Raw genomic sequence first — 27266 nt, 5'->3', positions numbered from 1 at the left:
AGAGAGAGAGAGAATGAGAGAGAGAGTGAAAAGGAAAGAGCGAGAAAGAAAGAGAGGCTGGGATAAGAATTTGTTCCGTGTACTATTTCGTGTGTGTGTGAATGGTTTATGATGGTGTGTTTTGCATGTATGATCGGGTGTGAGTGTGTTGTGTGAGATGATGTGTTGTGGTGCTCGTCTAGTATACCATTTCCCATTTTGGGTCTCTTTTGGCTACACCCTTGTGATTTAGTTTTGGACACACCCGTTTCGATCTTGTATGTTTTGGCATACCTTTTGGCTGACATTTCTAAGATTATTTCACTTCTAATAAGACGACTGAGCTTCCCTTTTGGCCTCGATTTGGAGACTTCTTTTCAGCACTTGCCATTCTATTTCCTGATTATATGGAAATAATAAATAAGACTGAATGGTATACACATGAGTCTGTTTTCCTTCCTTCTTTGGCTCAGTTCTTTGCTAGGAGACAGCAACACAGCTGGAGAGGAGGCTGAAGTAAATGTATTTATGAGACATCTGGAAGTTACTATAAGAGTTAACTAATTACAAAGGAAGATTTTGAGGGGTCATTTGCTCTATCCCGCTGTGTTCCTGTCTTCTAGTCGAGTGTTTTACACGTTTCCTATGATGGAAATCACAGTCTGTAATCGCGTGTAGTCATGACTACAAAAATGGTTTAGGAAGACTGGATATTTTACGATCACTTCACTTACTATACCTTACACACGACGTGAATAACTGAGAGTGGTCTCCCATTGTGCAGTCAGCTGTTTAAGCGTCCCCTTGTCCTGTGGGTGTTTATACACGCTATGAGACTGGAAGAGGGGATTTGTTCCTCGTTGACTGCTCATTTTCAATCCAGGCAATAGACATAATAATTAGTGACTTGCATGATACTTGAACAGGATTGGTACCCTTTACTTCCAGGATAAATATAGGCTGCAATACCTGATCAAGAAAGTCAGCTGGTGTTTAGATACGAACATAATCAGACGTACAAGTACTGCCAGTTCGACCAGGTCTAGTCTCCGCTAGCAAGTTTAGACACGGAAACCACAATAGTACTGCTACACACATACATGTCTAAGTTCTCAAATCAGTGAGTGATAGTGTGTGTGTGTGTGAGGATGAGTGAGTGAGTGAAAGTACATTTATCCCAAAGCGATAACTTCAAAATGTCACGGCGTTGAACACAAAGATTTGACTTACCATGTGCTATTTATCGTATATCATCTAGTTCAGAAAGTGGATACAGAAAAAGCACGTTTCTGCCCTAGGGAACTGGGAGATGGTCATCACGATTCTTGCTTATATTAGCAACATAAGAGTTATCATGCTATACACGTGCACCATTGTTGTTCTTATCATTATGATTATCGTCGTCATTATTACACGGTCAACCTATATCCTAGTTTGTCTCAAATATAAGGTAGCACAAAGTCAACTTGAGGCTTTTCAGTATCTTCCCCCAGGTAAGTACAATGTGTGAAGCTCATCTCTGGAGTCCCACGACTTGATATTACTGGAATAGTGCTAAAAGCGGCGTAAAACTAAACTCACTAACTCACTCATTGTCTTCGTGTGTGGTGACCCTGGCGATTTCATCAGGCCTTGGCCAGAAAGCAGATCAGGTTCACTGAACAAATACATGCACAGACAACCCGTGGTGACTGTCAGAACATTTCGGTCTTTACGAGCAGTGCAGATAACACTTTGGCTTACAATTAGACGAACGGACCTTGCCTCGGCTTTCACATGAACGGGGATATTGGGGGAATATTTTGTAGAGGTAGCGTTAATTTCTCAATGGATTCGGGTACTCAATAGACTATGTAACCGTACAAGCAGGTCCATTGATTCCATTTATTGTGTATTTTGGGAGGTATGAGTGGACCAGTCTCTCGTACCCAGCTTGCTTGCGGCCTATGCTTAAAGGGAGACCACTCTTGTAACCTTATTAGCGCGCATTTATCGGCCAGCTATGTCCGAGGCGAAGTGCGGCGCTTGTCTTTCCGCAGCAGTTAGTGCAGCTACCACCATGCTGAAACATACACCATGAACTGCACACCACAAGACGCTCCCCACGTCAGATGACTATACATTGTCAGCAACTACCGACATTCACCAGTTTGCCAGTTAATACTCGGGGTCCAAATAAACACAACATGCACTTCTTTTTATCACCGACGGGAACCATGACAACGGCCTTCAAAGCAGGATCTGCTTCCTTTTCTTCTGTCGTTTCCCTTCAGCCGTCAATAAATCCACTGTCCACGACAAGAAATGGTCCCAGTCAAGGAATTAGGTCCTCCGTATTTCACCTTTGCGCAGATGTCTTTCATCGTGAAGTATACGTGACCATTACTATATTATTACTGGCACTACAGGCGTGCAGACTTCAACTTCTCTGTCGGAGATAGAAACATGTGAATTAGCGAAAAGGGAATAGGAGGACTTGTATTTTTCTGACTGACAACGAATACTTTACCTTCCTTCTTCATACTAATCTTTCCATGAATTTCACCGAGCTGATAGAGTGTTTTCAACATCTAACACGTACGGCGTTTCAGTGAACTATGGTACATCTAGCATTTCAACATATATTCATTGATTTAAAACCTTAAACTCGCCAGATATTTGACCCCATGAGATGCAACTATTGCTGGCTCTTTGACGTTGCCGAACACATTTGATGACGCCTCGTTCTGACTTGGTATCCATGTAGTTACCGTTGTCGTTGCCAACGGTCCCCTCTGTTTCCAACAGATTCACTTTGGCTCTTGCTCGCTACCGCTCTGCATTTCGTTGAGTACAGCATCGTTTTGAGATCATCTACTGACAAGATGTTTACACGGCTGCATATTCAAGGTATTTAAGGAGGCTTTTGTTGTATTTTAAAGTGTTAAAAGCGTACATTATTACGGCAAGCGGCCGTAGTTTGACGGTAAGGGTGTGGTTGCCAGTAGCCGCCATTTGCAATTTGGGAGAAATTTAGAAATATTGATGTTTTTAATGTCTTTTCCATCAGTGAAATGGGGCTTTTTTGTTTTTACATACGATGGTGGATGTTGTTAAATGATAATAGACGTTCTAGTAGATCTAAGGCGTGGATTAGGTGCATTTTTTTCTTAAAGCATTCCTTTCCAATATGCGGAGCATAATCGCTACACTACGAGATGGATTATATATGAAAACTGATTATAATGCCCATTTTAATGCTTCTAAAGCGTATCCGTGGCCTATATGTGTCCCCCAAACACTCTCTGTTTTCTCGCTATCGTTTCCTCGGCCCCCAAAACACCTTAGTTCCACTGTACGTATATTTGGCGTGTCAGTAAATGCGTTGTTTGTGTTATTTTCAGCACGGGAAGACATGATCCGGTATCACGTCACTCCTGCTGCTAGTCTATGGCCGTCGCTGGATGAGGAATCCGACTGTGTATGTATTTTATCTACATGACCTTCAGATTGGGGCGAAACGTTGGCTCCTCTAGTCCTTGTCGAAGCTGTCTCATGTACACCCGGGACGTTATATATTACTTACTCTGTTATGGTGTGCTGAAAGTCTGTCCCCGGCTACCCCTCTCCCATTCACACATTAGCATTTCTTTCTGACAATCTATCAGCATGTTTGCCATTGGATAGTACCTCATAGAATGTATGGCCAGGGGCAATGCACTCAGACATTTCTTAACATTGTTTCGTTAAAAATCTCCTATCAACCTCACCCAATGACCCTCCTTTCTCCCACCCTGCCCACTCACCGATGTAGCGTCCCTTGGCTTCGTCCCCGAGTCCCTCTCCCGACCCCCTGCGTGTTTTCACCCCGTTCTGGGCCCGCCCTGACCACATTGAGACACTCCCTGCCCCGGTTACCATCACCTATGCCGACTATTACCCTGTCCCAAGTGACGACGACAGTGACTACTGGGTGTACGAGGACGAGGACGACGACAGCTTCGTGGAGGATATTCATCCCGTGAGGAAGGCGCTGAAGAGAGTGGCTGCCTTCTTTAGGAGAGTATTCTCGTAGATTCCTCATCCAGCGTGCGTGCGTGTATGTGTGTCTGTGTGTGTGCGTGCATAGGGTGAACGTGTATATGTGACTGGATGTGTGTGTGCATAAATGCAAGAGTACACGATGTGTGAGTGGGTGTGCATGTTAGTGTATTTGCATGCAGATGAGACAGACAGTGGTTTTTTGTGTGACGGTGTGTGTTATTGATGTGTGTATGTACGAGTGTGTGTGTGTTTGACAGAGAGAAAGAGAGAGAGAGAGAGAATGAGAGAGAGAGTGAAAAGGAAAGAGCGAGAAAGAAAGAGAGGCTGGGATAAGAATTTGTTCCGTGTACTATTTCGTGTGTGTGTGAATGGTTTATGATGGTGTGTTTTGCATGTATGATCGGGTGTGAGTGTGTTGTGTGAGATGATGTGTTGTGGTGCTCGTCTAGTATACCATTTCCCATTTTGGGTCTCTTTTGGCTACACCCTTGTGATTTAGTTTTGGACACACCCGTTTCGATCTTGTATGTTTTGGCATACCTTTTGGCTGACATTTCTAAGATTATTTCACTTCTAATAAGACGACTGAGCTTCCCATTTGGCCTCGATTTGGAGACTTCTTTTCAGCACTTGCCATTCTATTTCCTGATTATATGGAAATAATAAATAAGACTGAATGGTATACACATGAGTCTGTTTTCCTTCCTTCTTTGGCTCAGTTCTTTGCTAGGAGACAGCAACACAGCTGGAGAGGAGGCTGAAGTAAATGTATTTATGAGACATCTGGAAGTTACTATAAGAGTTAACTAATTACAAAGGAAGATTTTGAGGGGTCATTTGCTCTATCCCGCTGTGTTCCTGTCTTCTAGTCGAGTGTTTTACACGTTTCCTATGATGGAAATCACAGTCTGTAATCGCGTGTAGTCATGACTACAAAAATGGTTTCGGAAGACTGGATATTTTACGATCACTTCACTTACTATACCTTACACACGACGTGAATAACTGAGAGTGGTCTCCCATTGTGCAGTCAGCTGTTTAAGCGTCCCCTTGTCCTGTGGGTGTTTATACACGCTATGAGACTGGAAGAGGGGATTTGTTCCTCGTTGACTGCTCATTTTCAATCCAGGCAATAGACATAATAATTAGTGACTTGCATGATACTTGAACAGGATTGGTACCCTTTACTTCCAGGATAAATATAGGCTGCAATACCTGATCAAGAAAGTCAGCTGGTGTTTAGATACGAACATAATCAGACGTACAAGTACTGCCAGTTCGACCAGGTCTAGTCTCCGCTAGCAAGTTTAGACACGGAAACCACAATAGTACTGCTACACACATACATGTCTAAGTTCTCAAATCAGTGAGTGATAGTGTGTGTGTGTGTGAGGATGAGTGAGTGAGTGAAAGTACATTTATCCCAAAGCGATAACTTCAAAATGTCACGGCGTTGAACACAAAGATTTGACTTACCATGTGCTATTTATCGTATATCATCTAGTTCAGAAAGTGAAAACAGAAAAAGCACGTTTCTGCCCTAGGGAACTGGGAGATGGTCATCACGATTCTTGCTTATATTAGCAACATAAGAGTTATCATGCTATACACGTGCACCATTGTTGTTCTTATCATTATGATTATCGTCGTCATTATTACACGGTCAACCTATATCCTAGTTTGTCTCAAATATAAGGAAGCACAAAGTCAACTTGAGGCTTTTCAGTATCTTCCCCCAGGTAAGTACAATGTGTGAAGCTCATCTCTGGAGTCCCACGACTTGATATTACTGGAATAGTGCTAAAAGCGGCGTAAAACTAAACTCACTAACTCACTCATTGTCTTCGTGTGTGGTGACCCTGGCGATTTCACCAGGCCTTGGCCAGAAAGCAGATCAGGTTCACTGAACAAATACATGCACAGACAACCCGTGGTGACTGTCAGAACATTTCGGTCTTTACGAGCAGTGCAGATAACACTTTGGCTTACAATTAGACGAACGGACCTTGCCTTGGCTTTCACATGAACGGGGATATTGGGGGAATATTTTGTAGAGGTAGCGTTAATTTCTCAATGGATTCGGGTACTCGATAGACTATGTAACCGTACAAGCAGGTCCATTGATTCCATTTATTGTGTATTTTGGGAGGTATGAGTGGACCAGTCTCTCGTACCCAGCTTGCTTGCGGCCTATGCTTAAAGGGAGACCACTCTTGTAACCTTATTAGCGCGCATTTATCGGCCAGCTATGTCCGAGGCGAAGTGCGGCGCTTGTCTTTCCGCAGCAGTTAGTGCAGCTACCACCATGCTGAAACATACACCATGAACTGCACACCACAAGACGCTCCCCACGTCAGATGACTATACATTGTCAGCAACTACCGACATTCACCAGTTTGCCAGTTAATACTCGGGGTCCAAATAAACACAACATGCACTTCTTTTTATCACCGACGGGAACCATGACAACGGCCTTCAAAGCAGGATCTGCTTCCTTTTCTTCTGTCGTTTGCCTTCAGCCGTCAATAAATCCACTGTCCACGACAAGAAATGGTCCCAGTCAAGGAATTAGGTCCTCCGTATTTCACCTTTGCGCAGATGTCTTTCATCGTGAAGTATACGTGACCATTACTATATTATTACTGGCACTACAGGCGTGCAGACTTCAACTTCTCTGTCGGAGATAGAAACATGTGAATCAGCGAAAAGGGAATAGGAGGACTTGTCTTTTTCTGACTGACAACGAATACTTTACCTTCCTTCTTCATACTAATCTTTCCATGAATTTCACCGAGCTGATAGAGTGTTTTCAACATCTAACACGTACGGCGTTTCAGTGAACTATGGTACATCTAGCATTTCAACATATATTCATTGATTTAAAACCTTAAACTCGCCAGATATTTGACCCCATGAGATGCAACTATTGCTGGCTCTTTGACGTTGCCGAACACATTTGATGACGCCTCGTTCTGACTTGGTATCCATGTAGTTACCGTTGTCGTTGCCAACGGTCCCCTCTGTTTCCAACAGATTCACTTTGGCTCTTGCTCGCTACCGCTCTGCATTTCGTTGAGTACAGCATCGTTTTGAGATCATCTACTGACAAGATGTTTACACGGCTGCATATTCAAGGTATTTAAGGAGGCTTTTGTTGTATTTTAAAGTGTTAAAAGCGTACATTATTACGGCAAGCGGCCGTAGTTTGACGGTAAGGGTGTGGTTGCCAGTAGCCGCCATTTGCAATTTGGGAGAAATTTAGAAATATTGATGTTTTTAATGTCTTTTCCATCAGTGAAATGGGGCTTTTTTGTTTTTACATACGATGGTGGATGTTGTTAAATGATAATAGACGTTCTAGTAGATCTAAGGCGTGGATTAGGTGCATTTTTTTCTTAAAGCATTCCTTTCCAATATGCGGAGCATAATCGCTACACTACGAGATGGATTATATATGAAAACTGATTATAATGCCCATTTTAATGCTTCTAAAGCGTATCCGTGGCCTATATGTGTCCCCCAAACACTCTCTGTTTTCTCGCTATCGTTTCCTCGGCCCCCAAAACACCTTAGTTCCACTGTACGTATATTTGTCGTGTCAGTAAATGCGTTGTTTGTGTTATTTTCAGCACGGGAAGACATGATCCGGTATCACGTCACTCCTGCTGCTAGTCTATGGCCGTCGCTGGATGAGGAATCCGACTGTGTATGTATTTTATCTACATGACCTTCAGATTGGGGCGAAACGTTGGCTCCTCTAGTCCTTGTCGAAGCTGTCTCATGTACACCCGGGACGTTATATATTACTTACTCTGTTATGGTGTGCTGAAAGTCTGTCCCCGGCTACCCCTCTCCCATTCACACATTAGCATTTCTTTCTGACAATCTATCAGCATGTTTGCCATTGGATAGTACCTCATAGAATGTATGGCCAGGGGCAATGCACTCAGACATTTCTTAATATTGTTTCGTTAAAAATCTCCTATCAACCTCACCCAATGACCCTCCTTTCTCCCACCCTGCCCACTCACCGATGTAGCGTCCCTTGGCTTCGTCCCCGAGTCCCTCTCCCGACCCCCTGCGTGTTTTCACCCCGTTCTGGGCCCGCCCTGACCACATTGAGACACTCCCTGCCCCGGTTACCATCACCTATGCCGACTATTACCCTGTCCCAAGTGACGACGACAGTGACTACTGGGTGTACGAGGACGAGGACGACGACAGCTTCGTGGAGGATATTCATCCCGTGAGGAAGGCGCTGAAGAGAGTGGCTGCCTTCTTTAGGAGAGTATTCTCGTAGATTCCTCATCCAGCGTGCGTGCGTGTATGTGTGTCTGTGTGTGTGCGTGCATAGGGTGAACGTGTATATGTGACTGTATGTGTGTGTGCATAAATGCAAGAGTACACGATGTGTGAGTGGGTGTGCATGTTAGTGTATTTGCATGCAGATGAGACAGACAGTGGTTTTTTGTGTGACGGTGTGTGTTATTGATGTGTGTATGTACGAGTGTGTGTGTGTTTGACAGAGAGAAAGAGAGAGAGAGAGAGAGAATGAGAGAGAGAGTGAAAAGGAAAGAGCGAGAAAGAAAGAGAGGCTGGGATAAGAATTTGTTCCGTGTACTATTTCGTGTGTGTGTGAATGGTTTATGATGGTGTGTTTTGCATGTATGATCGGGTGTGAGTGTGTTGTGTGAGATGATGTGTTGTGGTGCTCGTCTAGTATACCATTTCCCATTTTGGGTCTCTTTTGGCTACACCCTTGTGATTTAGTTTTGGACACACCCGTTTCGATCTTGTATGTTTTGGCATACCTTTTGGCTGACATTTCTAAGATTATTTCACTTCTAATAAGACGACTGAGCTTCCCTTTTGGCCTCGATTTGGAGACTTCTTTTCAGCACTTGCCATTCTATTTCCTGATTATATGGAAATAATAAATAAGACTGAATGGTATACACATGAGTCTGTTTTCCTTCCTTCTTTGGCTCAGTTCTTTGCTAGGAGACAGCAACACAGCTGGAGAGGAGGCTGAAGTAAATGTATTTATGAGACATCTGGAAGTTACTATAAGAGTTAACTAATTACAAAGGAAGATTTTGAGGGGTCATTTGCTCTATCCCGCTGTGTTCCTGTCTTCTAGTCGAGTGTTTTACACGTTTCCTATGATGGAAATCACAGTCTGTAATCGCGTGTAGTCATGACTACAAAAATGGTTTCGGAAGACTGGATATTTTACGATCACTTCACTTACTATACCTTACACACGACGTGAATAACTGAGAGTGGTCTCCCATTGTGCAGTCAGCTGTTTAAGCGTCCCCTTGTCCTGTGGGTGTTTATACACGCTATGAGACTGGAAGAGGGGATTTGTTCCTCGTTGACTGCTCATTTTCAATCCAGGCAATAGACATAATAATTAGTGACTTGCATGATACTTGAACAGGATTGGTACCCTTTACTTCCAGGATAAATATAGGCTGCAATACCTGATCAAGAAAGTCAGCTGGTGTTTAGATACGAACATAATCAGACGTACAAGTACTGCCAGTTCGACCAGGTCTAGTCTCCGCTAGCAAGTTTAGACACGGAAACCACAATAGTACTGCTACACACATACATGTCTAAGTTCTCAAATCAGTGAGTGATAGTGTGTGTGTGTGTGTGAGGATGAGTGAGTGAGTGAAAGTACATTTATCCCAAAGCGATAACTTCAAAATGTCACGGCGTTGAACACAAAGATTTGACTTACCATGTGCTATTTATCGTATATCATCTAGTTCAGAAAGTGGATACAGAAAAAGCACGTTTCTGCCCTAGGGAACTGGGAGATGGTCATCACGATTCTTGCTTATATTAGCAACATAAGAGTTATCATGCTATACACGTGCACCATTGTTGTTCTTATCATTATGATTATCGTCGTCATTATTACACGGTCAACCTATATCCTAGTTTGTCTCAAATATAAGGAAGCACAAAGTCAACTTGAGGCTTTTCAGTATCTTCCCCCAGGTAAGTACAATGTGTGAAGCTCATCTCTGGAGTCCCACGACTTGATATTACTGGAATAGTGCTAAAAGCGGCGTAAAACTAAACTCACTAACTCACTCATTGTCTTCGTGTGTGGTGACCCTGGAGATTTCATCAGGCCTTGGCCAGAAAGCAGATCAGGTTCACTGAACAAATACATGCACAGACAACCCGTGGTGACTGTCAGAACATTTCCATCTTTACGAGCAGTGCAGCTAACACTTTGGCTTACAATTAGACGAACGGACCTTGCCTTGGCTTTCACATGAACGGGGATATTGGGGGAATATTTTGTAGAGGTAGCGTTAATTTCTCAATGGATTCGGGTACTCAATAGACTATGTAACCGTACAAGCAGGTCCATTGATTCCATTTATTGTGTATTTTGGGAGGTATGAGTGGACCAGTCTCTCGTACCCAGCTTGCTTGCGGCCTATGCTTAAAGGGAGACCACTCTTGTAACCTTATTAGCGCGCATTTATCGGCCAGCTATGTCCGAGGCGAAGTGCGGCGCTTGTCTTTCCGCAGCAGTTAGTGCAGCTACCACCATGCTGAAACATACACCATGAACTGCACACCACAAGACGCTCCCCACGTCAGATGACTATACATTGTCAGCAACTACCGACATTCACCAGTTTGCCAGTTAATACTCGGGGTCCAAATAAACACAACATGCACTTCTTTTTATCACCGACGGGAACCATGACAACGGCCTTCAAAGCAGGATCTGCTTCCTTTTCTTCTGTCGTTTGCCTTCAGCCGTCAATAAATCCACTGTCCACGACAAGAAATGGTCCCAGTCAAGGAATTAGGTCCTCCGTATTTCACCTTTGCGCAGATGTCTTTCATCGTGAAGTATACGTGACCATTACTATATTATTACTGGCACTACAGGCGTGCAGACTTCAACTTCTCTGTCGGAGATAGAAACATGTGAATTAGCGAAAAGGGAATAGGAGGACTTGTCTTTTTCTGACTGACAACGAATACTTTACCTTCCTTCTTCATACTAATCTTTCCATGAATTTCACCGAGCTGATAGAGTGTTTTCAACATCTAACACGTACGGCGTTTCAGTGAACTATGGTACATCTAGCATTTCAACATATATTCATTGATTTAAAACCTTAAACTCGCCAGATATTTGACCCCATGAGATGCAACTATTGCTGGCTCTTTGACGTTGCCGAACACATTTGATGACGCCTCGTTCTGACTTGGTATCCATGTAGTTACCGTTGTCGTTGCCAACGGTCCCCTCTGTTTCCAACAGATTCACTTTGGCTCTTGCTCGCTACCGCTCTGCATTTCGTTGAGTACAGCATCGTTTTGAGATCATCTACTGACAAGATGTTTACACGGCTGCATATTCAAGGTATTTAAGGAGGCTTTTGTTGTATTTTAAAGTGTTAAAAGCGTACATTATTACGGCAAGCGGCCGTAGTTTGACGGTAAGGGTGTGGTTGCCAGTAGCCGCCATTTGCAATTTGGGAGAAATTTAGAAATATTGATGTTTTTAATGTCTTTTCCATCAGTGAAATGGGGCTTTTTTGTTTTTACATACGATGGTGGATGTTGTTAAATGATAATAGACGTTCTAGTAGATCTAAGGCGTGGATTAGGTGCATTTTTTTCTTAAAGCATTCCTTTCCAATATGCGGAGCATAATCGCTACACTACGAGATGGATTATATATGAAAACTGATTATAATGCCCATTTTAATGCTTCTAAAGCGTATCCGTGGCCTATATGTGTCCCCCAAACACTCTCTGTTTTCTCGCTATCGTTTCCTCGGCCCCCAAAACACCTTAGTTCCACTGTACGTATATTTGTCGTGTCAGTAAATGCGTTGTTTGTGTTATTTTCAGCACGGGAAGACATGATCCGGTATCACGTCACTCCTGCTGCTAGTCTATGGCCGTCGCTGGATGAGGAATCCGACTGTGTATGTATTTTATCTACATGACCTTCAGATTGGGGCGAAACGTTGGCTCCTCTAGTCCTTGTCGAAGCTGTCTCATGTACACCCGGGACGTTATATATTACTTACTCTGTTATGGTGTGCTGAAAGTCTGTCCCCGGCTACCCCTCTCCCATTCACACATTAGCATTTCTTTCTGACAATCTATCAGCATGTTTGCCATTGGATAGTACCTCATAGAATGTATGGCCAGGGGCAATGCACTCAGACATTTCTTAATATTGTTTCGTTAAAAATCTCCTATCAACCTCACCCAATGACCCTCCTTTCTCCCACCCTGCCCACTCACCGATGTAGCGTCCCTTGGCTTCGTCCCCGAGTCCCTCTCCCGACCCCCTGCGTGTTTTCACCCCGTTCTGGGCCCGCCCTGACCACATTGAGACACTCCCTGCCCCGGTTACCATCACCTATGCCGACTATTACCCTGTCCCAAGTGACGACGACAGTGACTACTGGGTGTACGAGGACGAGGACGACGACAGCTTCGTGGAGGATATTCATCCCGTGAGGAAGGCGCTGAAGAGAGTGGCTGCCTTCTTTAGGAGAGTATTCTCGTAGATTCCTCATCCAGCGTGCGTGCGTGTATGTGTGTCTGTGTGTGTGCGTGCATAGGGTGAACGTGTATATGTGACTGGATGTGTGTGTGCATAAATGCAAGAGTACACGATGTGTGAGTGGGTGTGCATGTTAGTGTATTTGCATGCAGATGAGACAGACAGTGGTTTTTTGTGTGACGGTGTGTGTTATTGATGTGTGTATGTACGAGTGTGTGTGTGTTTGACAGAGAGAAAGAGAGAGAGAGAGAGAGAGAATGAGAGAGAGAGTGAAAAGGAAAGAGCGAGAAAGAAAGAGAGGCTGGGATAAGAATTTGTTCCGTGTACTATTTCGTGTGTGTGTGAATGGTTTATGATGGTGTGTTTTGCATGTATGATCGGGTGTGAGTGTGTTGTGTGAGATGATGTGTTGTGGTGCTCGTCTAGTATACCATTTCCCATTTTGGGTCTCTTTTGGCTACACCCTTGTGATTTAGTTTTGGACACACCCGTTTCGATCTTGTATGTTTTGGCATACCTTTTGGCTGACATTTCTAAGATTATTTCACTTCTAATAAGACGACTGAGCTTCCCTTTTGGCCTCGATTTGGAGACTTCTTTTCAGCACTTGCCATTCTATTTCCTGATTATATGGAAATAATAAATAAGACTGAATGGTATACACATGAGTCTGTTTTCCTTCCTTCTTTGGCTCAGTTCTTTGCTAGGAGACAGCAACACAGCTGGAGAGGAGGCTGAAGTAAATGTATTTATGAGACATCTGGAAGTTACTATAAGAGTTAACTAATTACAAAGGAAGATTTTGAGGGGTCATTTGCTCTATCCCGCTGTGTTCCTGTCTTCTAGTCGAGTGTTTTACACGTTTCCTATGATGGAAATCACAGTCTGTAATCGCGTGTAGTCATGACTACAAAAATGGTTTCGGAAGACTGGATATTTTACGATCACTTCACTTACTATACCTTACACACGACGTGAATAACTGAGAGTGGTCTCCCATTGTGCAGTCAGCTGTTTAAGCGTCCCCTTGTCCTGTGGGTGTTTATACACGCTATGAGACTGGAAGAGGGGATTTGTTCCTCGTTGACTGCTCATTTTCAATCCAGGCAATAGACATAATAATTAGTGACTTGCATGATACTTGAACAGGATTGGTACCCTTTACTTCCAGGATAAATATAGGCTGCAATACCTGATCAAGAAAGTCAGCTGGTGTTTAGATACGAACATAATCAGACGTACAAGTACTGCCAGTTCGACCAGGTCTAGTCTCCGCTAGCAAGTTTAGACACGGAAACCACAATAGTACTGCTACACACATACATGTCTAAGTTCTCAAATCAGTGAGTGATAGTGTGTGTGTGTGTGTGAGGATGAGTGAGTGAGTGAAAGTACATTTATCCCAAAGCGATAACTTCAAAATGTCACGGCGTTGAACACAAAGATTTGACTTACCATGTGCTATTTATCGTATATCATCTAGTTCAGAAAGTGGATACAGAAAAAGCACGTTTCTGCCCTAGGGAACTGGGAGATGGTCATCACGATTCTTGCTTATATTAGCAACATAAGAGTTATCATGCTATACACGTGCACCATTGTTGTTCTTATCATTATGATTATCGTCGTCATTATTACACGGTCAACCTATATCCTAGTTTGTCTCAAATATAAGGAAGCACAAAGTCAACTTGAGGCTTTTCAGTATCTTCCCCCAGGTAAGTACAATGTGTGAAGCTCATCTCTGGAGTCCCACGACTTGATATTACTGGAATAGTGCTAAAAGCGGCGTAAAACTAAACTCACTAACTCACTCATTGTCTTCGTGTGTGGTGACCCTGGCGATTTCATCAGGCCTTGGCCAGAAAGCAGATCAGGTTCACTGAACAAATACATGCACAGACAACCCGTGGTGACTGTCAGAACATTTCGGTCTTTACGAGCAGTGCAGATAACACTTTGGCTTACAATTAGACGAACGGACCTTGCCTCGGCTTTCACATGAACGGGGATATTGGGGGAATATTTTGTAGAGGTAGCGTTAATTTCTCAATGGATTCGGGTACTCAATAGACTATGTAACCGTACAAGCAGGTCCATTGATTCCATTTATTGTGTATTTTGGGAGGTATGAGTGGACCAGTCTCTCGTACCCAGCTTGCTTGCGGCCTATGCTTAAAGGGAGACCACTCTTGTAACCTTATTAGCGCGCATTTATCGGCCAGCTATGTCCGAGGCGAAGTGCGGCGCTTGTCTTTCCGCAGCAGTTAGTGCAGCTACCACCATGCTGAAACATACACCATGAACTGCACACCACAAGACGCTCCCCACGTCAGATGACTATACATTGTCAGCAACTACCGACATTCACCAGTTTGCCAGTTAATACTCGGGGTCCAAATAAACACAACATGCACTTCTTTTTATCACCGACGGGAACCATGACAACGGCCTTCAAAGCAGGATCTGCTTCCTTTTCTTCTGTCGTTTGCCTTCAGCCGTCAATAAATCCACTGTCCACGACAAGAAATGGTCCCAGTCAAGGAATTAGGTCCTCCGTATTTCACCTTTGCGCAGATGTCTTTCATCGTGAAGTATACGTGACCATTACTATATTATTACTGGCACTACAGGCGTGCAGACTTCAACTTCTCTGTCGGAGATAGAAACATGTGAATTAGCGAAAAGGGAATAGGAGGACTTGTCTTTTTCTGACTGACAACGAATACTTTACCTTCCTTCTTCATACTAATCTTTCCATGAATTTCACCGAGCTGATAGAGTGTTTTCAACATCTAACACGTACGGCGTTTCAGTGAACTATGGTACATCTAGCATTTCAACATATATTCATTGATTTAAAACCTTAAACTCGCCAGATATTTGACCCCATGAGATGCAACTATTGCTGGCTCTTTGACGTTGCCGAACACATTTGATGACGCCTCGTTCTGACTTGGTATCCATGTAGTTACCGTTGTCGTTGCCAACGGTCCCCTCTGTTTCCAACAGATTCACTTTGGCTCTTGCTCGCTACCGCTCTGCATTTCGTTGAGTACAGCATCGTTTTGAGATCATCTACTGACAAGATGTTTACACGGCTGCATATTCAAGGTATTTAAGGAGGCTTTTGTTGTATTTTAAAGTGTTAAAAGCGTACATTATTACGGCAAGCGGCCGTAGTTTGACGGTAAGGGTGTGGTTGCCAGTAGCCGCCATTTGCAATTTGGGAGAAATTTAGAAATATTGATGTTTTTAATGTCTTTTCCATCAGTGAAATGGGGCTTTTTTGTTTTTACATACGATGGTGGATGTTGTTAAATGATAATAGACGTTCTAGTAGATCTAAGGCGTGGATTAGGTGCATTTTTTTCTTAAAGCATTCCTTTCCAATATGCGGAGCATAATCGCTACACTACGAGATGGATTATATATGAAAACTGATTATAATGCCCATTTTAATGCTTCTAAAGCGTATCCGTGGCCTATATGTGTCCCCCAAACACTCTCTGTTTTCTCGCTATCGTTTCCTCGGCCCCCAAAACACCTTAGTTCCACTGTACGTATATTTGTCGTGTCAGTAAATGCGTTGTTTGTGTTATTTTCAGCACGGGAAGACATGATCCGGTATCACGTCACTCCTGCTGCTAGTCTATGGCCGTCGCTGGATGAGGAATCCGACTGTGTATGTATTTTATCTACATGACCTTCAGATTGGGGCGAAACGTTGGCTCCTCTAGTCCTTGTCGAAGCTGTCTCATGTACACCCGGGACGTTATATATTACTTACTCTGTTATGGTGTGCTGAAAGTCTGTCCCCGGCTACCCCTCTCCCATTCACACATTAGCATTTCTTTCTGACAATCTATCAGCATGTTTGCCATTGGATAGTACCTCATAGAATGTATGGCCAGGGGCAATGCACTCAGACATTTCTTAATATTGTTTCGTTAAAAATCTCCTATCAACCTCACCCAATGACCCTCCTTTCTCCCACCCTGCCCACTCACCGATGTAGCGTCCCTTGGCTTCGTCCCCGAGTCCCTCTCCCGACCCCCTGCGTGTTTTCACCCCGTTCTGGGCCCGCCCTGACCACATTGAGACACTCCCTGCCCCGGTTACCATCACCTATGCCGACTATTACCCTGTCCCAAGTGACGACGACAGTGACTACTGGGTGTACGAGGACGAGGACGACGACAGCTTCGTGGAGGATATTCATCCCGTGAGGAAGGCGCTGAAGAGAGTGGCTGCCTTCTTTAGGAGAGTATTCTCGTAGATTCCTCATCCAGCGTGCGTGCGTGTATGTGTGTCTGTGTGTGTGCGTGCATAGGGTGAACGTGTATATGTGACTGGATGTGTGTGTGCATAAATGCAAGAGTACACGATGTGTGAGTGGGTGTGCATGTTAGTGTATTTGCATGCAGATGAGACAGACAGTGGTTTTTTGTGTGACGGTGTGTGTTATTGATGTGTGTATGTACGAGTGTGTGTGTGTTTGACAGAGAGAAAGAGAGAGAGAGAGAGAGAATGAGAGAGAGAGAGAGAGTGAAAAGGAAAGAGCGAGAAAGAAAGAGAGGCTGGGATAAGAATTTGTTCCGTGTACTATTTCGTGTGTGTGTGAATGGTTTATGATGGTGTGTTTTGCATGTATGATCGGGTGTGAGTGTGTTGTGTGAGATGATGTGTTGTGGTGCTCGTCTAGTATACCATTTCCCATTTTGGGTCTCTTTTGGCTACACCCTTGTGATTTAGTTTTGGACACACCCGTTTCGATCTTGTATGTTTTGGCATACCTTTTGGCTGACATTTCTAAGATTATTTCACTTCTAATAAGACGACTGAGCTTCCCTTTTGGCCTCGATTTGGAGACTTCTTTTCAGCACTTGCCATTCTATTTCCTGATTATATGGAAATAATAAATAAGACTGAATGGTATACACATGAGTCTGTTTTCCTTCCTTCTTTGGCTCAGTTCTTTGCTAGGAGACAGCAACACAGCTGGAGAGGAGGCTGAAGTAAATGTATTTATGAGACATCTGGAAGTTACTATAAGAGTTAACTAATTACAAAGGAAGATTTTGAGGGGTCATTTGCTCTATCCCGCTGTGTTCCTGTCTTCTAGTCGAGTGTTTTACACGTTTCCTATGATGGAAATCACAGTCTGTAATCGCGTGTAGTCATGACTACAAAAATGGTTTCGGAAGACTGGATATTTTACGATCACTTCACTTACTATACCTTACACACGACGTGAATAACTGAGAGTGGTCTCCCATTGTGCAGTCAGCTGTTTAAGCGTCCCCTTGTCCTGTGGGTGTTTATACACGCTATGAGACTGGAAGAGGGGATTTGTTCCTCGTTGACTGCTCATTTTCAATCCAGGCAATAGACATAATAATTAGTGACTTGCATGATACTTGAACAGGATTGGTACCCTTTACTTCCAGGATAAATATAGGCTGCAATACCTGATCAAGAAAGTCAGCTGGTGTTTAGATACGAACATAATCAGACGTACAAGTACTGCCAGTTCGACCAGGTCTAGTCTCCGCTAGCAAGTTTAGACACGGAAACCACAATAGTACTGCTACACACATACATGTCTAAGTTCTCAAATCAGTGAGTGATAGTGTGTGTGTGTGTGAGGATGAGTGAGTGAGTGAAAGTACATTTATCCCAAAGCGATAACTTCAAAATGTCACGGCGTTGAACACAAAGATTTGACTTACCATGTGCTATTTATCGTATATCATCTAGTTCAGAAAGTGGATACAGAAAAAGCACGTTTCTGCCCTAGGGAACTGGGAGATGGTCATCACGATTCTTGCTTATATTAGCAACATAAGAGTTATCATGCTATACACGTGCACCATTGTTGTTCTTATCATTATGATTATCGTCGTCATTATTACACGGTCAACCTATATCCTAGTTTGTCTCAAATATAAGGAAGCACAAAGTCAACTTGAGGCTTTTCAGTATCTTCCCCCAGGTAAGTACAATGTGTGAAGCTCATCTCTGGAGTCCCACGACTTGATATTACTGGAATAGTGCTAAAAGCGGCGTAAAACTAAACTCACTAACTCACTCATTGTCTTCGTGTGTGGTGACCCTGGCGATTTCATCAGGCCTTGGCCAGAAAGCAGATCAGGTTCACTGAACAAATACATGCACAGACAACCCGTGGTGACTGTCAGAACATTTCGGTCTTTACGAGCAGTGCAGATAACACTTTGGCTTACAATTAGACGAACGGACCTTGCCTCGGCTTTCACATGAACGGGGATATTGGGGGAATATTTTGTAGAGGTAGCGTTAATTTCTCAATGGATTCGGGTACTCAATAGACTATGTAACCGTACAAGCAGGTCCATTGATTCCATTTATTGTGTATTTTGGGAGGTATGAGTGGACCAGTCTCTCGTACCCAGCTTGCTTGCGGCCTATGCTTAAAGGGAGACCACTCTTGTAACCTTATTAGCGCGCATTTATCGGCCAGCTATGTCCGAGGCGAAGTGCGGCGCTTGTCTTTCCGCAGCAGTTAGTGCAGCTACCACCATGCTGAAACATACACCATGAACTGCACACCACAAGACGCTCCCCACGTCAGATGACTATACATTGTCAGCAACTACCGACATTCACCAGTTTGCCAGTTAATACTCGGGGTCCAAATAAACACAACATGCACTTCTTTTTATCACCGACGGGAACCATGACAACGGCCTTCAAAGCAGGATCTGCTTCCTTTTCTTCTGTCGTTTGCCTTCAGCCGTCAATAAATCCACTGTCCACGACAAGAAATGGTCCCAGTCAAGGAATTAGGTCCTCCGTATTTCACCTTTGCGCAGATGTCTTTCATCGTGAAGTATACGTGACCATTACTATATTATTACTGGCACTACAGGCGTGCAGACTTCAACTTCTCTGTCGGAGATAGAAACATGTGAATTAGCGAAAAGGGAATAGGAGGACTTGTATTTTTCTGACTGACAACGAATACTTTACCTTCCTTCTTCATACTAATCTTTCCATGAATTTCACCGAGCTGATAGAGTGTTTTCAACATCTAACACGTACGGCGTTTCAGTGAACTATGGTACATCTAGCATTTCAACATATATTCATTGATTTAAAACCTTAAACTCGCCAGATATTTGACCCCATGAGATGCAACTATTGCTGGCTCTTTGACGTTGCCGAACACATTTGATGACGCCTCGTTCTGACTTGGTATCCATGTAGTTACCGTTGTCGTTGCCAACGGTCCCCTCTGTTTCCAACAGATTCACTTTGGCTCTTGCTCGCTACCGCTCTGCATTTCGTTGAGTACAGCATCGTTTTGAGATCATCTACTGACAAGATGTTTACACGGCTGCATATTCAAGGTATTTAAGGAGGCTTTTGTTGTATTTTAAAGTGTTAAAAGCGTACATTATTACGGCAAGCGGCCGTAGTTTGACGGTAAGGGTGTGGTTGCCAGTAGCCGCCATTTGCAATTTGGGAGAAATTTAGAAATATTGATGTTTTTAATGTCTTTTCCATCAGTGAAATGGGGCTTTTTTTGTTTTTACATACGATGGTGGATGTTGTTAAATGATAATAGACGTTTTAGTAGATCTAAGGCGTGGATTAGGTGCATTTTTTTCTTAACGCATTCCTTTCCAATATGCGGAGCATAATCGCTACACTACGAGATGGATTATATATGAAAACTGATTATAATGCCCATTTTAATGCTTCTAAAGCGTATCCGTGGCCTATATGTGTCCCCCAAACACTCTCTGTTTTCTCGCTATCGTTTCCTCGGCCCCCAAAACACCTTAGTTCCACTGTACGTATATTTGGCGTGTCAGTAAATGCGTTGTTTGTGTTATTTTCAGCACGGGAAGACATGATCCGGTATCACGTCACTCCTGCTGCTAGTCTATGGCCGTCGCTGGATGAGGAATCCGACTGTGTATGTATTTTATCTACATGACCTTCAGATTGGGGCGAAACGTTGGCTCCTCTAGTCCTTGTCGAAGCTGTCTCATGTACACCCGGGACGTTATATATTACTTACTCTGTTATGGTGTGCTGAAAGTCTGTCCCCGGCTACCCCTCTCCCATTCACACATTAGCATTTCTTTCTGACAATCTATCAGCATGTTTGCCATTGGATAGTACCTCATAGAATGTATGGCCAGGGGCAATGCACTCAGACATTTCTTAATATTGTTTCGTTAAAAATCTCCTATCAACCTCACCCAATGACCCTCCTTTCTCCCACCCTGCCCACTCACCGATGTAGCGTCCCTTGGCTTCGTCCCCGAGTCCCTCTCCCGACCCCCTGCGTGTTTTCACCCCGTTCTGGGCCCGCCCTGACCACATTGAGACACTCCCTGCCCCGGTTACCATCACCTATGCCGACTATTACCCTGTCCCAAGTGACGACGACAGTGACTACTGGGTGTACGAGGACGAGGACGACGACAGCTTCGTGGAGGATATTCATCCCGTGAGGAAGGCGCTGAAGAGAGTGGCTGCCTTCTTTAGGAGAGTATTCTCGTAGATTCCTCATCCAGCGTGCGTGCGTGTATGTGTGTCTGTGTGTGTGCGTGCATAGGGTGAACGTGTATATGTGACTGGATGTGTGTGTGCATAAATGCAAGAGTACACGATGTGTGAGTGGGTGTGCATGTTAGTGTATTTGCATGCAGATGAGACAGACAGTGGTTTTTTGTGTGACGGTGTGTGTTATTGATGTGTGTATGTACGAGTGTGTGTGTGTTTGACAGAGAGAAAGAGAGAGAGAGAGAGAATGAGAGAGAGAGAGAGAGTGAAAAGGAAAGAGCGAGAAAGAAAGAGAGGCTGGGATAAGAATTTGTTCCGTGTACTATTTCGTGTGTGTGTGAATGGTTTATGATGGTGTGTTTTGCATGTATGATCGGGTGTGAGTGTGTTGTGTGAGATGATGTGTTGTGGTGCTCGTCTAGTATACCATTTCCCATTTTGGGTCTCTTTTGGCTACACCCTTGTGATTTAGTTTTGGACACACCCGTTTCGATCTTGTATGTTTTGGCATACCTTTTGGCTGACATTTCTAAGATTATTTCACTTCTAATAAGACGACTGAGCTTCCCTTTTGGCCTCGATTTGGAGACTTCTTTTCAGCACTTGCCATTCTATTTCCTGATTATATGGAAATAATAAATAAGACTGAATGGTATACACATGAGTCTGTTTTCCTTCCTTCTTTGGCTCAGTTCTTTGCTAGGAGACAGCAACACAGCTGGAGAGGAGGCTGAAGTAAATGTATTTATGAGACATCTGGAAGTTACTATAAGAGTTAACTAATTACAAAGGAAGATTTTGAGGGGTCATTTGCTCTATCCCGCTGTGTTCCTGTCTTCTAGTCGAGTGTTTTACACGTTTCCTATGATGGAAATCACAGTCTGTAATCGCGTGTAGTCATGACTACAAAAATGGTTTCGGAAGACTGGATATTTTACGATCACTTCACTTACTGTACCATACACACGACGTGAATAACTGAGAGTGGTCTCCCATTGTGCAGTCAGCTGTTTAAGCGTCCCCTTGTCCTGTGGGTGTTTATACACGCTATGAGACTGGAAGAGGGGATTTGTTCCTTGTTGACTGCTCATTTTCAATCCAGGCAATAGACATAATAATTAGTGACTTGCATGATACTTGAACAGGATTGGTACCCTTTACTTCCAGGATAAATATAGGCTGCAATACCTGATCAAGAAAGTCAGGTGGTGTTTAGATACGAACATAATCAGACGTACAAGTACTGCCAGTTCGACCAGGTCTAGTCTCCGCTAGCAAGTTTAGACACGGAAACCACAATAGTACTGCTACACACATACATGTCTAAGTTCTCAAATCAGTGAGTGATAGTGTGTGTGTGTGTGTGAGGATGAGTGAGTGAGTGAAAGTACATTTATCCCAAAGCGATAACTTCAAAATGTCACGGCGTTGAACACAAAGATTTGACTTACCATGTGCTATTTATCGTTTATCATCTAGTTCAGAAAGTGGATACAGAAAAAGCACGTTTCTGCCCTAGGGAACTGGGAGATGGTCATCACGATTCTTGCTTATATTAGCAACATAAGAGTTATCATGCTATACACGTGCACCATTGTTGTTCTTATCATTATGATTATCGTCGTCATTATTACACGGTCAACCTATATCCTAGTTTGTCTCAAATATAAGGAAGCACAAAGTCAACTTGAGGCTTTTCAGTATCTTCCCCCAGGTAAGTACAATGTGTGAAGCTCATCTCTGGAGTCCCACGACTTGATATTACTGGAATAGTGCTAAAAGCGGCGTAAAACTAAACTCACTAACTCACTCATTGTCTTCGTGTGTGGTGACCCTGGAGATTTCATCAGGCCTTGGCCAGAAAGCAGATCAGGTTCACTGAACAAATACATGCACAGACAACCCGTGGTGACTGTCAGAACATTTCCATCTTTACGAGCAGTGCAGCTAACACTTTGGCTTACAATTAGACGAACGGACCTTGCCTTGGCTTTCACATGAACGGGGATATTGGGGGAATATTTTGTAGAGGTAGCGTTAATTTCTCAATGGATTCGGGTACTCAATAGACTATGTAACCGTACAAGCAGGTCCATTGATTCCATTTATTGTGTATTTTGGGAGGTATGAGTGGACCAGTCTCTCGTACCCAGCTTGCTTGCGGCCTATGCTTAAAGGGAGACCACTCTTGTAACCTTATTAGCGCGCATTTATCGGCCAGCTATGTCCGAGGCGAAGTGCGGCGCTTGTCTTTCCGCAGCAGTTAGTGCAGCTACCACCATGCTGAAACATACACCATGAACTGCACACCACAAGACGCTCCCCACGTCAGATGACTATACATTGTCAGCAACTACCGACATTCACCAGTTTGCCAGTTAATACTCGGGGTCCAAATAAACACAACATGCACTTCTTTTTATCACCGACGGGAACCATGACAACGGCCTTCAAAGCAGGATCTGCTTCCTTTTCTTCTGTCGTTTGCCTTCAGCCGTCAATAAATCCACTGTCCACGACAAGAAATGGTCCCAGTCAAGAAATTAGGTCCTCCGTATTTCACCTTTGCGCAGATGTCTTTCATCGTGAAGTACATGTGACCATTACTATATTATTACTGGCACTACAGGCGTGCAGACTTCAGCTTCTCTGTCGGAGATAGAAACATGTGAATTAGCGAAAAGGGAATAGGAGGACTTGTATTTTTCTGACTGACAACGAATACTTTACCTTCCTTCTTCATACTAATCTTTACATGAATTTCACCGAGCTGATAGAGTGTTTTCAACATCTAACACGTACGGCGTTTCAGTGAACTATGCTACATCTAGCATTTCAACATATACTCATTGATTTAAAACCTTAAACTCGCCAGATAATTGACCCCTTGAGATGCAACTATTGCTGGCTCTTTGACGTTGCCGAACACATTCGATGACGCCTCGTTCTGACTTGGTATCCATGTAGTTACCGTTGTCGTTGCCAACGGTCCCCTCTGTTTCCAACAGATCCACTTTGGCTCTTGCTCGCTACCGCTCTGCATTTCGTTGAGTACAGCATCGTTTTGAGATCATTTACTGACAAGATGTTTACACGGCTGCATATTCAAGGTATTTAAGGAGGCTTTTGTTGTATTTTAAAGTGTTAAAAGCGTACATTATTACGGCAAGCGGCCGTAGTTTGACGGTAAGGGTGTGGTTGCCAGTAGCCGCCATTTGCAATTTGGGAGAAATTTAGAAATATTGATGTTTTTAATGTCTTTTCCATCAGTGAAATGGGGCTTTTTTGTTTTTACATACGATGGTGGATGTTGTTAAATGATAATAGACGTTCTAGTAGATCTAAGGCGTGGATTAGGTGCATTTTTTTCTTAAAGCATTCCTTTCCAATATGCGGAGCATAATCGCTACACTACTAGACGGATTATATATGAAAACTGATTATAATGCCCATTTTAATGCTTCTAAAGCGTATCCGTGGCCTATACGTGTCCCTAAACACTCTCTGTTTTCTCGCTATCGTTTCCTCGGCCCCCAAAACACCTTAGTTCCACTGTACGTATATTTGGCGTGCCAGTAAATGCGTTGTTTGTGTTATTTTCAGCACGGGAAGACATGATCCGGTATCACGTCACTCCTGCTGCTAGTCTATGGCCGTCGCTGGATGAGGAATCCGACTGTGTATGTATTTTATCTACACTGATGACCTTCAGATTGGGGCGAAAAGTTGGCTCCTCTAGTCCTTGTCGAAGTTGTCTCATGCACACCAGGGACGTTATATATTACTTACTCTGTTATGGTGTGCTGAAAGTCTGTCCCCGGCTACCCCTCTCCCATTCACACATTAGCATTTCTTTCTGACAATCTATCAGCATGTTTGCCATTGGATAGTACCTCATAGAATGTGTGACCAGGGGCAATGCACTCAGACATTTCTTAACATTGTTTCGTTAAAAATCTCCTATCAACCTCACCCAATGACCCTCCTTTCTCCCACCCTGCCCACTCACCGATGTAGCGTCCCTTGGCTTCGTCCCCGAGTCCCTCTCCCGACCCCCTGCGTGTTTTCACCCCGTTCTGGGCCCGCCCTGACCACGGTGAGACACTCCCTGCCCCGGTTACCATCACCTATGCCGACTATTACCCTGTCCCAAGTGACGACGACAGTGACTACTGGGTGTACGAGGACGAGGACGACGACAGCTTCGTGGAGGATATTCATCCCGTGAGGAAGGCGCTGAGGACAGTGGCTGCCTTCTTTAGGAGAGTATTCTCGTAGATTCCTAATCCAGGGTGCGTGCGTGTATGTGTGCGCGCTCGTGTGTGTGTCTGTGTGTGTGCGTGCATAGGGTAAACGTGTATATGTGACTGGATGAATGTGTGTATAAGTGCAAGACTACACGATGTGTGAGTGGGTGTGCATGTTAGTGTATTTGCATGCAGATGAGACAGATAGTGATTTTATGTGTGACGGTGTGTGTTATTGATGTGTGTATGTACGAGTGTGTGTGTGTGTGTGTGTGTGTGTGTTTGACAGAGGGAGAGAGAGAGAATGAGAGAGAGAGAGAGTGAAAAGGAAAGAGCGAGAAAGAAAGAGAGGCTGGGAGAAGAATTTGTTTCGTGTATTATTTCGTGTGAGTGTGAATGGTTTATGATGGTGTGTTTTGCATGTTTGATCGGGTGTGAGTGTGTTGTGTGAGATGATGTGTTGTGGTGCTCGTCCAGTATACCATTTCCCATTTTGGGTCTCTTTTGGCTACACCCTTGTGATTTAGTTTTGGACACACCCCTTTCGATCTTGTATGTTTTGGCATACCTTTTGGCCGACATTTCTAAGATTATTTCGCTTCTAATAAGACGACTGAGCTTCCCTTTTGGCCTCGATTTGGAGACTCCCTTTCAGGACTTGCCATTCTATTTCCTGATTATATGGAAATAAATAAGACTGAATGGTATACACATGAGTCTGTTTTCCTTCCTTCTTTGGCTCAGTTCTTTGCTAGGAGACAGCAACACAGCTGGAGAGGAGGCTGAAGTAAATGTATTTATGAGACATCTGGAAGTTACTATAAGAGTTAACTAATTACAATTAAGGAAGATATTGAGGGGTCATTTGCTCTATCCCGCTGTGTTCCTGTCTTCTAGTCGAGTGTTTTACACGTTTCCTATGATGGAAATCACAGTCTGTAATCGCGTGTAGTCATGACTACAAAAATGGTTTCGGATGACTGGATATTTTACGATCTCTTCACTTACTATACCTTACACACGACGTGAATAACTGAGAGTGGTCTCCCATTGTGCAGTCAGCTGTTTAAGCGTCCCCTTGTCCTGTGGGTGTTTATACACGCTATGGGACTGGAAGAGGGGATTTGTTCCACGTTGACTGCTCATTTTCAATCCAGGCTATAGACATAATAATTAGTGACTTGCATGATACTTGATCAGGATTGGTACCCTTTACTTCCAGGATAAATATAGGCTGCAATACCTGATCAAGAAAGCCAGGTGGTGTTTAGATACGAACATAATCAGAGGTACAAGTACTGCCAGTTCGACCAGGTCTAGTCTCCGCTAGCAAGTTTAGACACGGAAACCACAATAGTACTGCTACACACATACATGTCTAAGTTCTCAAATCAGTGAGTGATAGTGTGTGTGTGTGTGTGTGAGGATGAGTGAGTGAGTGAAAGTACATTTATCCCAAAGCGATAACTTCAAAATGTCACGGCGTTGAACACAAAGATTTGACTTACCATGTGCTATTTATCGTATATCATCTAGTTCAGAAAGTGGATACAGAAAAAGCACGTTTCTGCCCTAGGGAACTGGGAGATGGTCATCACGATTCTTGCTTATATTAGCAACATAAGAGTTATCATGCTATACACGTGCACCATTGTTGTTCTTATCATTATGATTATCGTCGTCATTATTACACGGCCAACCTATATCCTAGTTTGTCTCAAATATAAGGAAGCACAAAGTCAACTTGAGGCTTTTCAGTATCTTCCCCCAGGTAAGTACAATGTGTGAAGCTCATCTCTGGAGTCCCACGACTTGATATTACTGGAATAGTGCTAAAAGCGGCGTAAAACTAAACTCACTAACTCACTCATTGTCTTCGTGTGTGGTGA

The 27266-nt window shown here is 43.6% G+C and overlaps 4 protein-coding genes across 4 annotated transcripts; all 4 read left to right on the top strand.

Annotated features, from left to right (window-relative positions):
* The first annotated feature begins 2843 nt into the window (after positions 1–2843).
* LOC137296988 (uncharacterized) lies at positions 2844–4033 on the top strand. Its single transcript, XM_067828921.1, has 3 exons — positions 2844–2868; positions 3363–3439; positions 3773–4033. Exons 1-3 carry the CDS (start codon positions 2844–2846, stop codon positions 4031–4033), a joined length of 363 nt encoding a protein of 120 aa, XP_067685022.1.
* A 7352-nt stretch (positions 4034–11385) lies between these two features.
* LOC137296987 (uncharacterized) lies at positions 11386–12575 on the top strand. Its single transcript, XM_067828919.1, has 3 exons — positions 11386–11410; positions 11905–11981; positions 12315–12575. The coding sequence occupies exons 1-3, from the start codon at positions 11386–11388 to the stop codon at positions 12573–12575; spliced, it is 363 nt and encodes a 120-aa protein (XP_067685020.1).
* A 3085-nt stretch (positions 12576–15660) lies between these two features.
* LOC137296986 (uncharacterized) lies at positions 15661–16850 on the top strand. The gene is made up of 3 exons (XM_067828918.1): positions 15661–15685; positions 16180–16256; positions 16590–16850. The coding sequence occupies exons 1-3, from the start codon at positions 15661–15663 to the stop codon at positions 16848–16850; spliced, it is 363 nt and encodes a 120-aa protein (XP_067685019.1).
* Positions 16851–24215: 7365 nt separating this feature from the next.
* LOC137296985 (uncharacterized) lies at positions 24216–25408 on the top strand. Its single transcript, XM_067828917.1, has 3 exons — positions 24216–24240; positions 24734–24810; positions 25148–25408. Exons 1-3 carry the CDS (start codon positions 24216–24218, stop codon positions 25406–25408), a joined length of 363 nt encoding a protein of 120 aa, XP_067685018.1.
* The last annotated feature ends 1858 nt before the right edge of the window (positions 25409–27266 follow it).

Source organism: Haliotis asinina, chromosome 9, assembly GCF_037392515.1.
Source record: "Haliotis asinina isolate JCU_RB_2024 chromosome 9, JCU_Hal_asi_v2, whole genome shotgun sequence".
In the NCBI taxonomy this organism is placed as follows: Eukaryota; Metazoa; Mollusca; class Gastropoda; order Lepetellida; family Haliotidae; genus Haliotis; species Haliotis asinina.
The sequence above is the reverse complement of the archived record's forward strand: the minus strand, read 5'-3'. Positions and strand labels throughout refer to the sequence as shown.

Coding starts and splice junctions, on each gene's coding strand:
- LOC137296987 (XM_067828919.1), top strand. CDS start 11,386: ATGTTTACACGGCTGCATATTCAAG. Junction 11,411..11,904: donor TACACGGCTGCATATTCAAG/GTATTTAAGGAG, acceptor TGTTATTTTCAG/CACGGGAAGACATGATCCGG. Junction 11,982..12,314: donor TGGATGAGGAATCCGACTGT/GTATGTATTTTA, acceptor TCACCGATGTAG/CGTCCCTTGGCTTCGTCCCC.
- LOC137296986 (XM_067828918.1), top strand. CDS start 15,661: ATGTTTACACGGCTGCATATTCAAG. Junction 15,686..16,179: donor TACACGGCTGCATATTCAAG/GTATTTAAGGAG, acceptor TGTTATTTTCAG/CACGGGAAGACATGATCCGG. Junction 16,257..16,589: donor TGGATGAGGAATCCGACTGT/GTATGTATTTTA, acceptor TCACCGATGTAG/CGTCCCTTGGCTTCGTCCCC.
- LOC137296985 (XM_067828917.1), top strand. CDS start 24,216: ATGTTTACACGGCTGCATATTCAAG. Junction 24,241..24,733: donor TACACGGCTGCATATTCAAG/GTATTTAAGGAG, acceptor TGTTATTTTCAG/CACGGGAAGACATGATCCGG. Junction 24,811..25,147: donor TGGATGAGGAATCCGACTGT/GTATGTATTTTA, acceptor TCACCGATGTAG/CGTCCCTTGGCTTCGTCCCC.
- LOC137296988 (XM_067828921.1), top strand. CDS start 2,844: ATGTTTACACGGCTGCATATTCAAG. Junction 2,869..3,362: donor TACACGGCTGCATATTCAAG/GTATTTAAGGAG, acceptor TGTTATTTTCAG/CACGGGAAGACATGATCCGG. Junction 3,440..3,772: donor TGGATGAGGAATCCGACTGT/GTATGTATTTTA, acceptor TCACCGATGTAG/CGTCCCTTGGCTTCGTCCCC.